Source organism: Sycon ciliatum, chromosome 13 (genome assembly GCF_964019385.1).
Source record: "Sycon ciliatum chromosome 13, ocSycCili1.1, whole genome shotgun sequence".
NCBI classification, from domain to species: Eukaryota; Metazoa; Porifera; class Calcarea; order Leucosolenida; family Sycettidae; genus Sycon; species Sycon ciliatum.
Genome location: NC_088655.1, coordinates 13777182 through 13791784, shown reverse-complemented (window position 1 = coordinate 13791784; position 14603 = coordinate 13777182). Strand labels below are relative to the sequence as shown.

The window sequence follows — 14603 nt, the reverse complement described above, 5'->3', positions numbered from 1 at the left end:
TTGATACAGGGTTGTACGCAACCCAGCTTTGGGTACAACTCTCTTGTGATCACTTTGCCCTGTTTGCCTGTGTAACCTTTTGAACCATGTCACGTGATGTGAAGTTCTGCCGTCGCAGCACTACATAGAGGTTGGTTCTTCGGCGAGAAGGCGGCACCTTCATCCATGGATCCGTTGAGCTGGTGGCGCATGCACGGGTCCCGGTTCAGCGTGCTAAGCCAGGTGGCTAGGCAAGTCTTGTGTGTCCCTGCGACTTCTGTGCCGTCCGAGCGGGTGTTTTCGGCAGCAGGGCACATCGTGTCCAAGCTCCGGTCGGCACTGTCACCAGTGAATATCGACGCACTGATCTTCCTCCAACAGAACCAGCGGCTTAGGAGCGCACAAGGGCCAGCTGCAGGGCGAGTAGCCGTCAAGCAGGCTGCTGTAGTTGAGCTTGATGAAGTTTTGGAAGAGGAGGTTGTTGAGGTCTTGGCACCTGCTGTCCTGCCACTCTGCTGCCAGTTCCAGATCTTCAGTAGCTGCAATCGCTACCGATGTCGGTGGAACTGGAACTGTGCCTCTCCAATCTGCACTTTCTTTCTTCCGTTGTTTTTGCAACATCAAATGTTATCCACAAGTACTGTATTATACGATGAACACACAGTCACGCATTACAGGGTTTATTTACCATCACAACTTTATGAATTCTGCAAATATAAATCGAGTGGACACACGGCTATACTGTCTTGGTAACTACATTCATTAGAGAATATTCGTTCGAGTTCGTTCGTTAGTGTTGAAGTTCGTTCGTATACGAAATTCCTTGTTCGTTTCACCCCTAGATATAAGTGGTCAATATAAGCGGTCAATATAATGCTGATATTTGACCGCTTAGAGATCACAAGTTTCTGTGGTGGTCAATAATAAGAGAGTGATACATATGTATACTGTATGCATAATTGAGTAATCAAAACCTTTCGAATAATCGATTCGTTAGCTTGTAACGATTTCTATTTTGAGTATTCGGTATAATCGTTTCACCCCTAGTTATTACTAATTCTATCAATAGACAGAAGACTACTAAGTTAATAGACAGAAGAAGAGTTGATCTGATTGTATAGAATGAACACCGGTGTCGTGTTTATGTATGGAATATAGGACACGCCTGAGGTTTTATGGCTTATAAAAACCGAGGCGCAGGCACGGCTTTAGGTATTTGTAAGATACGTTGTTATTTCTGATGCTACTCTTGTCATTGTCCATAGGTGTTGTTGGTGGTATGAATGCTTTGGCAATATCATCGTCGCCTTCTAAGCGAACTGCTTTATCAATGTCAGCAGAAGCACAAGTAGCAACTGGCTACAGCTTAAACAGCAGCACCGGCGACGCCAATGCTGTTGAAGCAACTACTGTATCGTCAGTGGTCAGCAATGCCACTGTAACTGTCGCGCCAGCAGCAATAACACCAGCAGCGCCAGCAGCAATAACACCGGCAGCGCCAACAGGAGTAGCAGCGCCATCGGCAGCACGTTTGTTGAATCATGGTGAGGAGCAGACTATTAATGGTACAACTAGTCTAGATATCAGTGCGCATCCGTTCAGGCCACCACTTTCCATGCAAGTGAAATTGCAATCGCAGCCAACAATTGCTCCTGCCAGCAGCAATGGACGATCGATAGTAACTGCTGACCTTGTGTCAGATGATGTAACACAACAAACCACACAGTGGTCTTCCGCTGAAAGTGGTGGTGCTGCGTCTCCATCCTATATGTGCCAACAACAACAACGACGACAGGGCAGTGGTGTTAACAATCATCCTTGTGGATCACCATCGCTCTTGTCACCATCAACGATGGTACGGGAGGAAGAGACAGTAGCTGGCGTTAGTGGAGATGATGATGACCATATGGTAACATCGGCTATTGAATGCCCGCCATACCTACCACCGGTAGAGCCACTACCACCTGATTTTAATTTTTACGCACAAATTGCTGCTATCAAGAATCCTCATCATCAGCAATCTCTACCAGCGCCTGGGAATCCTCATCATCAGCAATCTCAGCGCGCTCTAGCAGCGCCTGGCATAACGCCACCACCATCACCGGCTCAGCGTCATCAGCATCCGCAGCAGCAGCACCACCGTTACCATAACAACGGCATGAGTAACAGTAATGCTCTTCTACCCTTACCTGGCGGCGGCGGCACACCTCCACATGCCGCCATGCATCGTCCACCGCTTGGACCCCCCCGTCAGCCTGGACCACCTGGATTTACTAATCATGCAAACATGGGAAGGGAGAATCTATGGGCGCGACCTTCATTAGCCAGCCAGGCAGCACGTCTTCCAGCAAATGCAATGTTGCGATTAGAGAATGGTGCGGCTCCTCACCATTCCAGTACCAACTTACAGTTGGGTGTGTTTCGTGGTCCATTTCCGGAAATGCTTTGGCAACAGCAGCAGCAACACCAACAACAACAACAACAACAACAACAGGCATATTTTCGTCAGAGCACAACATGCCATCGGGTAATGTATAATCCTGGACCTTCCTTTGCACCGGCTGCAGCAGCAGCGCTATCACCCTCCAGGTCGCCATCTCATTCCACTCTGATGATGACGACAACAACTGACCGTGTTTTCACCCTAATGCCGTCGCAGCAGCAACAGTAGCTGCAGCAAGCGGCATCTGCTCTTTACTCCATAATCACTGTTGCATGTTGCCTCTGGGGACTACGCCACCTGTTGTCTGTGTTTGCGTGTGCTTGTCTTGTTCTTGTCAGCAGTATCCTGTCTGCTGCAACCCATGTGCTATGCTAGCTATGCAACACATTGTCACAAATGACTATGTTCTTATGTTCATGTAGGTGCTTGAGTGTGTGTGTGGGGGGGGGGGGGTGTGCAGGTGTGGGTGTGGTTTATCTGTTCTGCCTGTATGACTGTATTCCACTGACCATGTCTTTACACCGCCCTACTTCTGTGACGTTTTACGGATTTTTAGCTTTAAAACCATGACTGTGTGTTGTGCTTATCTTGTCTTATTCATCAGGTTTAGCCTTTTGAATAATATTGTGTTTTCCAACCATCTCCATGAACTTACTTCTGTCGAAGCTTTCTATTATTTATCTTTCACATTGTCTTGACTTCTTCATCCATATCTGACTGGCCACAGCGAAAACTGTAGTAGCTAGGGCGAGCTGGAGCGAGTCAGTGTAAGCTGGTTTGTGCAGGTGCGAGCGGGTGCGGGGAATATCGATCGCATATGATCGATAAGAATTTGAATTTGAATTGTAGCGGGTGCCAGAGTGAGTCGTAGGGGCCAGAGCGAGTCGTAGGGGCCAGAGCGAGTCATAGGGGCCAGAGCGAGTTGTAGGGACCAGAGTGAGTCGTAGGGACCAGAGCGAGTCGTAGGGACCAGAGTGAGCTAGTGCGTGCCGGAGCGAGCTGGAGCATAACGGAGCTGAAAATAACAATGTCCAAGTTTGGCGCTTTTTGCCCTTGAGTCGCAACTTTTCTCTGACAATTTCTCACCTTTCTGGCCATTGGCAGCTGCAAGACTGACAGTGACCACCCTGATTTCCTCCTCCAGCTGGTTATATCTCTTAGACTGTCCTACATGTATATAATTATAGGATTTGATTTCTGGGTAAAGGATTTTGATAAACAACCTATACAAACCTATACAAACCTATCTCTTAATTTGCTAAATCCTACATGTATACATGTATATACAGGATTTTGGTCATATTTTTCAACTCAAAATGGGTGTGGCATGAGAATAGCAAAAAGTATGTGACCAATTCTTCCTTGCTAGGTCTTAGTAGATATCGAGAGTTGAATAAGATAATTTTTTCAAACACTAACATCTCCGGCTCATCTCCTTGCCCAATATTACTAAGGCCTGTGCCCTATTTTACGATTCCTATATAATAGGATTTGAGATTTTATTGGACCTTGTTTTATCCTTAAAACTGGTAGTTTCATGACGGCATGTGCGATATGTCGTCAAGAAACCACCCCGTGCCACACCTGCAATGTTCTTCTGCACATTCACTGCTTCCGTCCTTTCCATGACAGCAGCTGAACAATTATGCTCAAATTTTCAATTATTGCTGAAAATGGGTATTCATCAGAAATATTATCGCCCTATGAATCTAAAATGTAAAAATTCATGCCTCAAACATATTTTACAACTTCCATGAAAACCATTATGCCGTTATTATTGGTCGTGATGACCAATAACAACGGCATAAAAGGCACACATTTTCAAATCCTATAATATAGGATTTGAAAATGTAAAAATCCTATATATTATATAGGATTTTCCTTTATATTATATAGGATTTTTGGCCAGCAAATTAAGAGATACGAATTGATGACATGGGTTTCATGAGGTGTTTGGAACTGTTTTCGATGCACTCCCATGGAAATTTCGAACCAATTTTCCGGGTGAAACTTCCGAAAAGTACTAGATGTGTCAACCTGTGGAAGTACTCCTCAGTTAATCACAGACTTCTATTCATGGTATATTATTTGTAGTCAAGTGGTGTGCATGGTATTTTTGTACAGTTATTCAGTGTACCGATCGCTTCTAATATTGCTTTGAAAGGCCTTTCCCTGCCACTTCTACCATCATCTGCATGCATTACAATTTACAACACTCTGGATAATTCAGAACACTCAAATCCTATGTAATCTGTCAAAACACAGACATGTCCTCCCTAAAACGTCTCTATAAGTCAAGTGATAAAACTGGCACTCTTGAAACCTTCTGAAGAGAGCAACTGATGCTGCCCTAACACCTTACAATTCAATTTAGGCGTACAACTTACTTATCGGTGGCATGATCATGATTGAAGACATTGACGTATTGAAGAAAATCCTATAGGATTTGACAGTTGAGATCGTGCACAAAAAAAGAGCCACACTGATTATTATACTGTCCCCCTGGAAAATCACGGGAAAAAATTCCGGAATTTGTGGGGCGAAAAGAGCGAAAAATGTGGGCCAGATTAGGCCTCGACCAAATATGCTTGCGCATATTTCCGCATACATTTGTGAGACAGTTCATATAATTATGGCATATTGAGCGACAAAGGGAATATTGGAATGAAGCCAGCATATAATTAAAATATTCTGAAGAAAATGAAGACAAAACATTCATATTATGGACATAATGCGTTCAGAAATGCCTTTTATGGATGACTTGGAATGGTTGAGGCGTTTGCTACATTTCCCCATGGATGAACACTATCGCTACGGTTGCTGGGGACACACCCCAGCCATACTATTCTGCATGTGTTTTGGTTTGCATCATGAGCATGATATCCGTGAAGCCAATAAATATTCCAAGGTTGTAATTTTACTGAAATGATCTACACTTTCTGTTTATGTCGAGCATATTTTGGCATATTTTTGCATATCTTTTTGCATATCTTGCTAAACCTTGGGCATATTGTGGCCGTTTTCCCTGATATGCGACGAGCATAATATGCTCTTTTTTTTAGCATATTTGGTCGAGGCCTAGGCCAGATATAGTAATTTTGCGGAAACTGCAGTTCTTGCGATGATACGTATGGACCACAAAACCTGAACAGAGGATCTACAGTCAGTTTCAAAAAGATTAGCAATCCTGGCGATCGCCCGGGGAGTTTGCCGTCTTACCGTATGCGCGCTCGAGAGCTGGCTGGAAAAACTCACTGTGAACTCGAAGAAATAATCCGCGCGAAAGCATGAAAAATGACAACTCACTCACGTCGGTACATGTACCGGTACGTCTGGTTTACAACAAACGAGTTCTTCCTCGTATCGATATGGACAGAGAGGCTCAGGACATGTCGAAAGTGTGGTAAATGTTGACGAGCGGGATGGGTCCCAATTCGTTTCGTGCCCAATTTCTTTGAGCTGCGATGCAATTTACTCTCACGATGTGACGAAAACGACATCGACACAGACTCATTCCCAAGGCCATGACTTGGCAAAGCTATCCGTGTGACTTCGACGACATTTTGAGAAAAGCAGACGCCTGTGAAAGCTGTTGACTCCTACATTCAAATAAATTGGCGATCTTGAAATACTAAAATAATTCTCAAAGAGAAATCGATCGATCGATGTGCCGTTGTATTCAACAACACGTAGCTACAGCGCAATGACTTCCGTGTTCACTCGCACCGTTTCAGTGTTGTGGGTGTGTTCACAAGTGTCTTTGTTCGGCAGGAAACGCGAGCTCCAACAACAACAAATCGTTTGGCGCAGCCACCCAGTCCTTCTTTGGCTTGTACTTTTTGTACCAGCGTGACCACCAAAACAATGAAAAAAGTTTGACTTGAAAATAGTTTGGGATTTGAATCACAGCTTCATGGTCAGCAGACAGCATTCATAACCACAAGGCCAAAAAGGAAAGGATAAATCGTGGGTTTTGATAAAAAATCGATACTGACATCCAGGGCAAATTGTAAACCATGGGAAAAAGCCGGAAACCTGGCCGAAATTCTAACTCCTTAACGGCTGGTCCAATTGTTCCGAAACCTTCACAGAACAATTTGCCGTGTCCTAACAAGCCATTCTATGTACTTTGTTGTCCAAATTTCCCTTATCTTCATACTTTTTAAGACCAAAACCTGATTGCTAATCTTTTTGAAATGGACTATAGCAAGGAATTTCGAAGCGCGAAGAACAGTGCAATGTCAAAGTTCGGCCCTGGGGACACATATTCGCAGCCCCACGCTCCGCATACACCAATTACACAAGCTAAGCGCACAGAACACACCACGCATCAAAGTCTGTACAGTGTGGCCCATAGCATGGGCTCATGGCATGGATTCACTGAAAATTTAGTCAAAATGAAGAAAATTGCACGTTTTCCACGGTAAATGCTAGATTCGCGGTAATATGCTTGCGCATATTTTCGCATATTTGGTCCTTTTGACACAAGGTCGCATAAAGTAGCAAATCCCACCAAATGTAGCATATTTTGCTACAAGGAGCGAAGAATTTCTCATCACAGACAGTCTCCTCTTGAATTTAAAAGTCTAACAGCGTTCACATCAATACATGTACTCAACTTATTCTTTTGCTCACTGAGCAATACAATCTTTCCATATTCTTTCTTCTGTTTTCTTTCTCAATTTAATCCTACCTACCCAATATCCCTTTGGTGCGTCCATGGAGCTATGAAGCCGAGACCTCTGGTCGGCGGAGCTTAATGGGCCCCACCACCACACTCCATCATTCACCCCAGTGTCTGGAGATATGTGGATTTTGTAGAAAAAAAAAGAAAAAAAATTCACATAATTATAGGGCAGATTGCGGGAATGGACAAGGAAACTTACCACGGCACGCTCGGTCAGGGAACACTTCCAAACTTAGCCCGGAAGGAAAAATGCTCATCCAAACACGGGGCGAAATTTTGACCCGAAAAGAGAGTGTCCGCGACTCAAGGTCGCATTAAGTAGCAAATCTAGCATATTGTACCAAATGTAGCATATTTTGCTACAAGGAGCAAAGAATTCGCACAGTTATCACTGATATCAGTTCATATTTCGAGCATATTTCGAGCATATTTCGAAGCATATTTTGAAGCAAGTGGCCAATATGCGAAAGCATAATATGCGAAATTTTTGAGCATATTTGGGCCCTCCCTAGCGGAAACCCGCGAAATTTATCGCGGCCGCAGAATCGCGATTTTCCAAGGGGACAAGTCGCCATGGGCATATTGTACCAAATGTAGCATATTTTGCTACAAGGAGCAAAGAATTCGCATAATTATAACTGATATCAGTTCATATTTCGAGCATATTTCGAGCATATTCCGAGCATATTTTTCTGCTTTTGTGTGATTTCGAAGCATATTTTGAAGCAAGTGGCCAATATGCGAAAAGCATAATATGCGAATTTTTTGAGCATATTTGGGCCCTTTGGCCCTCCCTATCTCCAAGTCCGGACTTTTTACCCGTGATTCCGACAAACTACAGCAGGGCCAACATTAATGGGTCACTGCTTGCGGGTGTCAGCGGCCTACCAACAAATTGCAACAAACCAAAATCAAATCAATAATTATAAGTACTTAAAGAGTCGGCGTGGAGAAAGCAATTTCATGAGTGCAATAAGGAGTATAATGGATGCAGACATGGCCAGACAACAACGAGTTAACGGATTTTTAAAGGTTTTGTATGTTATTCAAAATCGATTTTCGTGTTCCATCGATTTTGAATAACATAAAAATCCTTTAAAAATCCATTAACTAGTTGTTGTCTGGCCATGTCTGCATCTATTATACTCTTTATTGCACTCATAAAATATAAGTACTAGTACTCATTTTTACCTGTCGCTGTACAGAGTTTTACATACAAAAGGTACATTGAAAATGACAGCTGGGCACAAGTCGTCAACAAATGACAATCTGGACATAGGGAGGTGTGTAGTGACCTCGTACATGCATTTTTGTATACATAAATCATTTTTCGTAAAAATGGCCCCTGTTTATATTTTCACGTGAAAGAAATAAACTTTCTCTTTGGCCCCAACTTCGTTGTGGTCTGGTTGGCCATTGTAGCCGTCATGGTTGACGTAAAACACCATAATTGGTGACCCCTGACACTGCGCTGAGTCGGAGTTGCTGTATGGATGGCATGGAGCAGGCCATCGCGCCTTCGACCTCCGCGGCCCAGATTGAGCAGGCGCCCAAGCCCACAACCTCACCAGCCCACCATCCACCGATCCGCCGATCAACCGCCACGATCTCCTAGCCCGCTGCCGCCTCTGACAAGATCAAGTTCCGTCCTCCTCTGTCACGCGTACGTTTCCCTTGTTCCTTTCTCTACTTTCTTTCTCTGGACTGCCTCTGATACGTTCTTCCACCTCTGTCACGCATGTTTCCTCTTTCCCTTTCCTGCATTTTTCTACCTTGTTTTGGACCTTGTGTCCACGTGTCATACAACGGTATTCCACATGCAGCGCATATTTTTTCTCTTTGTACAGTCTTTCTCCTTGTATAGTGTATTTTTCTTTCCCGTCTTTCCGCTTTGTACGCTTCGCTCACTCTTTCCTTTCCTTTCCAAGATCTTTTTTTCCGTTTGGCGTTCTTCAGCAACTGCTCTCGGCTTCATCTCTGGTGGGGGTGTAATGTAGTGACCTCGTACATGCATTTTTGTATACATAAATCATTTTTCGTAAAAATGGCCCCTGTATATATTTTCACGTGAAAGAAATAAACTTTATCTTTGGCCCCAACTTCGTTGTGGTCTGGTTGGCCATTGTAGCCGCCATGGTTGACGTAAAATACCATAGGTGTACCAAGAAAAACATTTCTCTAAACAACTCGCCCAGGGCTGCTGAAAGCTGAAAATAACCAATCTCCAAGTTTGGTGCTTTTCGCCGTGAATCTTCACTTTGCGACTAATGTATTCGCATCAATGCCAACGTTTCTGGGTCATTGAATGTGGGTGCCAGCAGCATACAAGCAAACCAAGAATCAAATCATTGCGTTCAGTCTCATTACAGCTGGGTCATGTTTGCATTAAAATTGACAGGTGGTCAAAAAAGGTCAAATTTGACAATTTCTCACCTTTCGGCACGTTTGAAATCCCAAAACATGAAAAATAACCATCCTGATCTTGTTGTATAGCTGGATATAGGAAGGTGCACCAAACAAAAGAGCCACGTTTCTCTAAACAACTCGCCCAGGGCTGCTGAAAGCTGAAAATAGAATATCTCCAAGTTTGGGAATTTTCGCCGTGAATCTTTACTTTGCGACTAAAGTATTCACAGCCATGCCAAAGTTTCTGGGTCATTGAATGTGGGTTCCAGCGGCTTACAAGCAAACCAAAAATTAAATCAATGCGAGCACTCACATTACAGCTGGGTCGTGTTATAGAGAGGTGCATTAAAATTTGACAAGTGGTCAAGAATGGTCAAATTTCGACAATTTCTCACCTTTCTGCACGTTCGGACCTCAAAACCTGAAAAATTACCATCCTGATCTTGTTGTAAAGCTGGACATATGAAGCTGCGCCAAGAAATGGAGCCAAATTTCTCTAAACAAATCGCCCAGGGCTGCTGAAAACTGAAAATAACCTATCTCCAAGTTTGGTGCTTTTCGCCGTAAATCTTCACTTTCCGACCAAAGTATTCACAACAGTGCCAAAGTTTCTGGGTCATTGAATGTGGGTGCCAGCAGCCTACCAGCAAACCAAAAATCAAATCAATGCGACCACCCACATTACAGCCGGGTCATGTTTTAGAGAGTTGCATTAAAATTGACAGGTGGTCAAAAATGGTCACAATTTGACAATTTCTCACCTTACTGCCTGTTTGAAGGTCAAACCTTGACAATGACCGACTTAATCTTGGCGTATAGCTTGATATAGCACGAAGAAAAACAGCCACTTTAATCTAAACAACTCGCCTAGGGCTGCTGAAAGCTGAACATAAAATATCTCGAAGGTAGGGGCTTTTCGCCGTGAATCTTCACTTTGCGACTAAGGTATTCCCATCAGTACTAACATTTCTGGGTCATTACATGTGGTTGCCAACGGCCTACTAGAAAACGAAAAATCAAATCAATGCGAGCACTATTATTACAGCTGGGTCATGCTATAGACAGGTACATTAAAATTGACAGGTGGTCAAAATTGGTCAAAATTTGACAATTTCTCACCTTTACGCACGTTTGAAGCTGAAAACCTGAAAAATCACTATCCTGATATTGTTTTGTAGCTGGACATAGGGAGGTGCATAAAAAAAAACAGCCACATTTCTCTAAACAACTCGCCCAGGGCTGCTGAAAGCTGGAAATAACCTATCTCCAAGTTTGGGACTTTTCGCCGTGAATCTTCACTTTGCGACTAAAGTATTCACAGCAGTGCTACAGCTTCTGGGTCATTGAATGTGGGTGCCAGCGGCCTACAAGGAAACCAAAAATCAAATCAATACGTCCACTCACATTACAGCTGGGTCGTGTTATAGAGAGGTGCATTAAAATTGACAGGTGGTCAAAAATGGTCAAAATTTGACTATTTCTCACCTTTCTGCACGTTTGGACCTCAAAACCTGAAAAAAACATCGAAAGCTTGTTGTATAAGCTGGACATAAGAAGGTGTACGAAGTAAAAGAGCCAAATTTCATTAAACAACTCGCTCAGGGCTGCTGAAAGCTGAAAGTAAAATATCTCCAAGTTTGGGGCTGTTCGCCGTGAATCTTCACTTTGTGACTAAAGTATTCACATCAGTACTAACATTTCTGGGTCATTACATGTGGTTGCCAACGGCCTACTAGAAAACAAAAAATCAAATCAATGCGAGCACTATTATTACAGCTGGGTCATGCTATAGACAGGTACATTAAAATTGACAGGTGGTCAAAATTGGTCAAAATTTGACAATTTCTCACCTTTACGCACGTTTGAAGCTGAAAACCTGAAAATCACTATCCTGATCTTGTTGTGTAGCTGGACATAGGGAGGTGCATAAAAAACAGCCACATTTCTCTAAACAACTCGCCCAGGGCTGCTGAAAGCTGAAAATAACCTATCTCCAAGTTTGGGACTTTTCGCCGTGAAACTTCACTTTGCGACTAAAGTATTCACAGCAGTGCTACAGTGTCTGGGTCATTAAATGTGGGTGTCAGCGGCCTACAAGCAAACCAAAAATCAAATCAATACGACCACTCAGATTACAGCTGGGTCATGTTATAGAGAGGTGCATTAAAATTGACAGGTGGTCAAAAATGGTCAAAAATTGACTATTTCTCACCTTTCTGCACGTTTTGACCTCAAAACCTGAAAAAGAACCATCCGAAGCTTGTTGTATAAGCTCGACATAGGAAGGTGTACGAAGTAAAAGAGCCACATTTCTCTAAACAACTCGCCCAGGGCTGCTGAAAGCTGGAAATAACCTATCTCCAAGTTTGGGACTTTTCGCCGTGAATCTTCACTTTGCGACTAAAGTATTCACAGCAGTGCTACAGCTTCTGGGTCATTGAATGTGGGTGCCAGCGGCCTACAAGGTAACCAAAAATCAAATCAATACGACCACTCACATTACAGCTGGGTAGTCATCGGCGGATAATGCGGGCATAATTTTGAGCATAATCACGGCTTTCTGAAAAATAGCATTGCCGAGCATAATTTAGTTGATCCTTCAGCATAACTGCTGCATAAAACCACTAGGGCCTCAAAGGTCAAAAGTTCACCGTCCAGAGTCCGTTGTTTGTTACAAAGGCAAGGGAATCCTCCTATACAATGTAAATAGATCTACACCCGGGACTCGGCAGGGAGTCGTACCATACCACGGTATATATCTGGCACGGCTCCGTGAAAGGGCCTGATCTACACTCAGTGACTGTAAATGTAACAGATAAGTAATGTTTAGGCCGTCAAAGGTCAAAAGTTCACCGTCCAGAGTTCGTTGTTTGTTACAAAGGCAGGGGAATCCTCTGGCTTTTGAATTAGTGATCAGTAGATGCATGTAGCCTTTGTAGGATGTGGTCTCTCCAGCAGCCAAAGCTGCCACTGTTCGACTGGTATTTCTGTTATTGTTTTCAAATTTCTTGCACATTATTCTCCCAAATGCATATCTGAAGTCATGTTTTCAATGCAGTGTCATGCATAAGTCACTGCAGTGACTCTGATTCTATTTTATTGAAACTAGGAAAAATGGTAGCACCTACATGTTACCATGTATGTACAGTGGATGGCCCACGCCTGGTATAAAGTATTACGTAACGTTAAAGAGAAAAAAAAGTAGTAAAGTGAAATGAGGCTCAAAGTCACAGACAGCACACGGGGTCGCCGTGGCAAACAAAGAGAGAGAAGAAGGAAAAGAAAGGATAAGAAAGAAGGAGAGGTAAGCAACTCCATGTACATCAGCAGTACTTGTGCCATACGCTTACAATGAACACTCAGTATTCTATTATTTCTGTACATGATTATGCTTGTAATGATGTTGCAGTGCCTATTGCCGTATCCTGGTTCCTTCTCCATAGCTGAGACTAGATCTTCTTAAATTAAAATACACAGTCATACATGTCGAACAAGTAACGTAGTTGCGTGATGTGTGCGGCCTTCATACTATTCATAGCTATACTAGATCTTCTTCCATGCAGTTTTCTCCGGAAGTCCACATTTGATACCGAGTACCCATTCTATACATTTTAGTGGCATTATAAACATGAAAGAGCACAGTGTCATGAAGCATAATTTGAGCATAATTTAGTGATTTTCAGAGCATATTGCCAGCATACTGAAAAGCATAATCTGTGTGATTATCGAGCATTATCCGCCGACGTCGACGAGAGCTGGGTCGTGTTATAGAGAGGTGCATTAAAATTGACAGGTGGTCAAAAATGGTCAAAATTTGACTATTTCTCACCTTTCTGCACGTTTGGACCTCAAAACCTAAAAAAGGACCATCCGGAGCTTGTTGTATAATCTGGACATAGGAAGGTGGACGAAGAAAATGAGCCACATTTCATTAAACAACTCGCTCAGGGCTGCTCAAAGCTGAAAATAACCTATCTCCAAGTTTGGAGCTTTTCGCCGTGAATCTTCACTTTGCGACTAAAGTATTCACAGCAGTGACAGAACTTCTGGACCATTGAATGTGGGTTCCAGCGACCTACAAGCAACCCAAAAATCAAATCAATATGACCACTCACATTACAGCTGGGTCATGTTATAGATAGGTGCATTAACATTGACAGGTAGTCCAAAATGGTCAAAATTTGACTATTTCTCACCTTTCTGCACGTTTGGACCTCAAAACCTGAAAACAACATCCAGAGCTTGTTGTATAAGCTGGACATAAGAAGGTGTACGAAGTAAAAGAGCCACATTTCATTAAACAACTCGCTCAGGGCTGCTGAAAGCTGAAAATAAAATATCTCCAAGTTTGGGGCTGTTCGCCGTGAATCTTCACTTTGTGACTAAAGTATTCACATCAGTACTAACATTTCTGGGTCATTACATGTGGTTGCCAACGGCCTACTAGAAAACAAAAAATCAAATCAATGCGAGCACTATTATTACAGCTGACAATTTCTCACCTTTCCGCACGTTTGAAGCTGAAAACCTGAAAAATCACTATCCTGATCTTGTTGTGTAGCTGGACATAGGGAGGTGCATAAAAAAGAAACAGCCGTATTTCTCTAAACAACTCGCCCAGGGCTGCTGAAAGCTGAAAATAACCTATCTCCAAGTTTGGGACTTTTCGCCGTGAATCTTCACTTTGCGACTAAAGTATTCACAGCAGTGCTACAGTTTCTGGGTCATTAAATGTGGGTGTCAGCGGCCTACAAGGAAACCAAAAATCAAATCAATACGACCACTCGCATTACAGCTGGGTCATGTTATAGAGAGGTGCATTAAAATTGACAGGTGGTCAAAAATGGTCAAAATTTGACTATTTCTCACCTTTCTGCACGTTGGGACCTCAAAACTTGAAAAAGAACCATCCGAAGCTTGTTGTATAAGCTCGACATAGGAAGGTGTACGAAGTAAAAGAGCCACATTTCTCTAAACAACTCGCCCAGGGCTGCTGAAAGCTGGAAATAACCTATCTCCAAGTTTGGGACTTTTCGCCGTGAATCTTCACTTTGCGACTAAAGTATTCACAGCAGTGCTACAGCTTCT

General features: G+C 43.1%; 1 protein-coding gene across 1 annotated transcript in view; it reads left to right on the top strand.

The window, feature by feature from the left end:
- The window catches only part of LOC135829845 (uncharacterized), a 34372-nt gene extending 31212 nt beyond the window's left edge, over positions 1 to 3160 (top strand). Inside the window, exon 16 of the mRNA XM_065342229.1 lies at positions 1245 to 3160. Within this exon, the coding sequence (XP_065198301.1) occupies positions 1245 to 2650 (1406 nt within the window). The 3' untranslated portion in view covers positions 2651 to 3160. The remainder of the gene's footprint in view (positions 1 to 1244) is intronic.
- The last annotated feature ends 11443 nt before the right edge of the window (positions 3161 to 14603 follow it).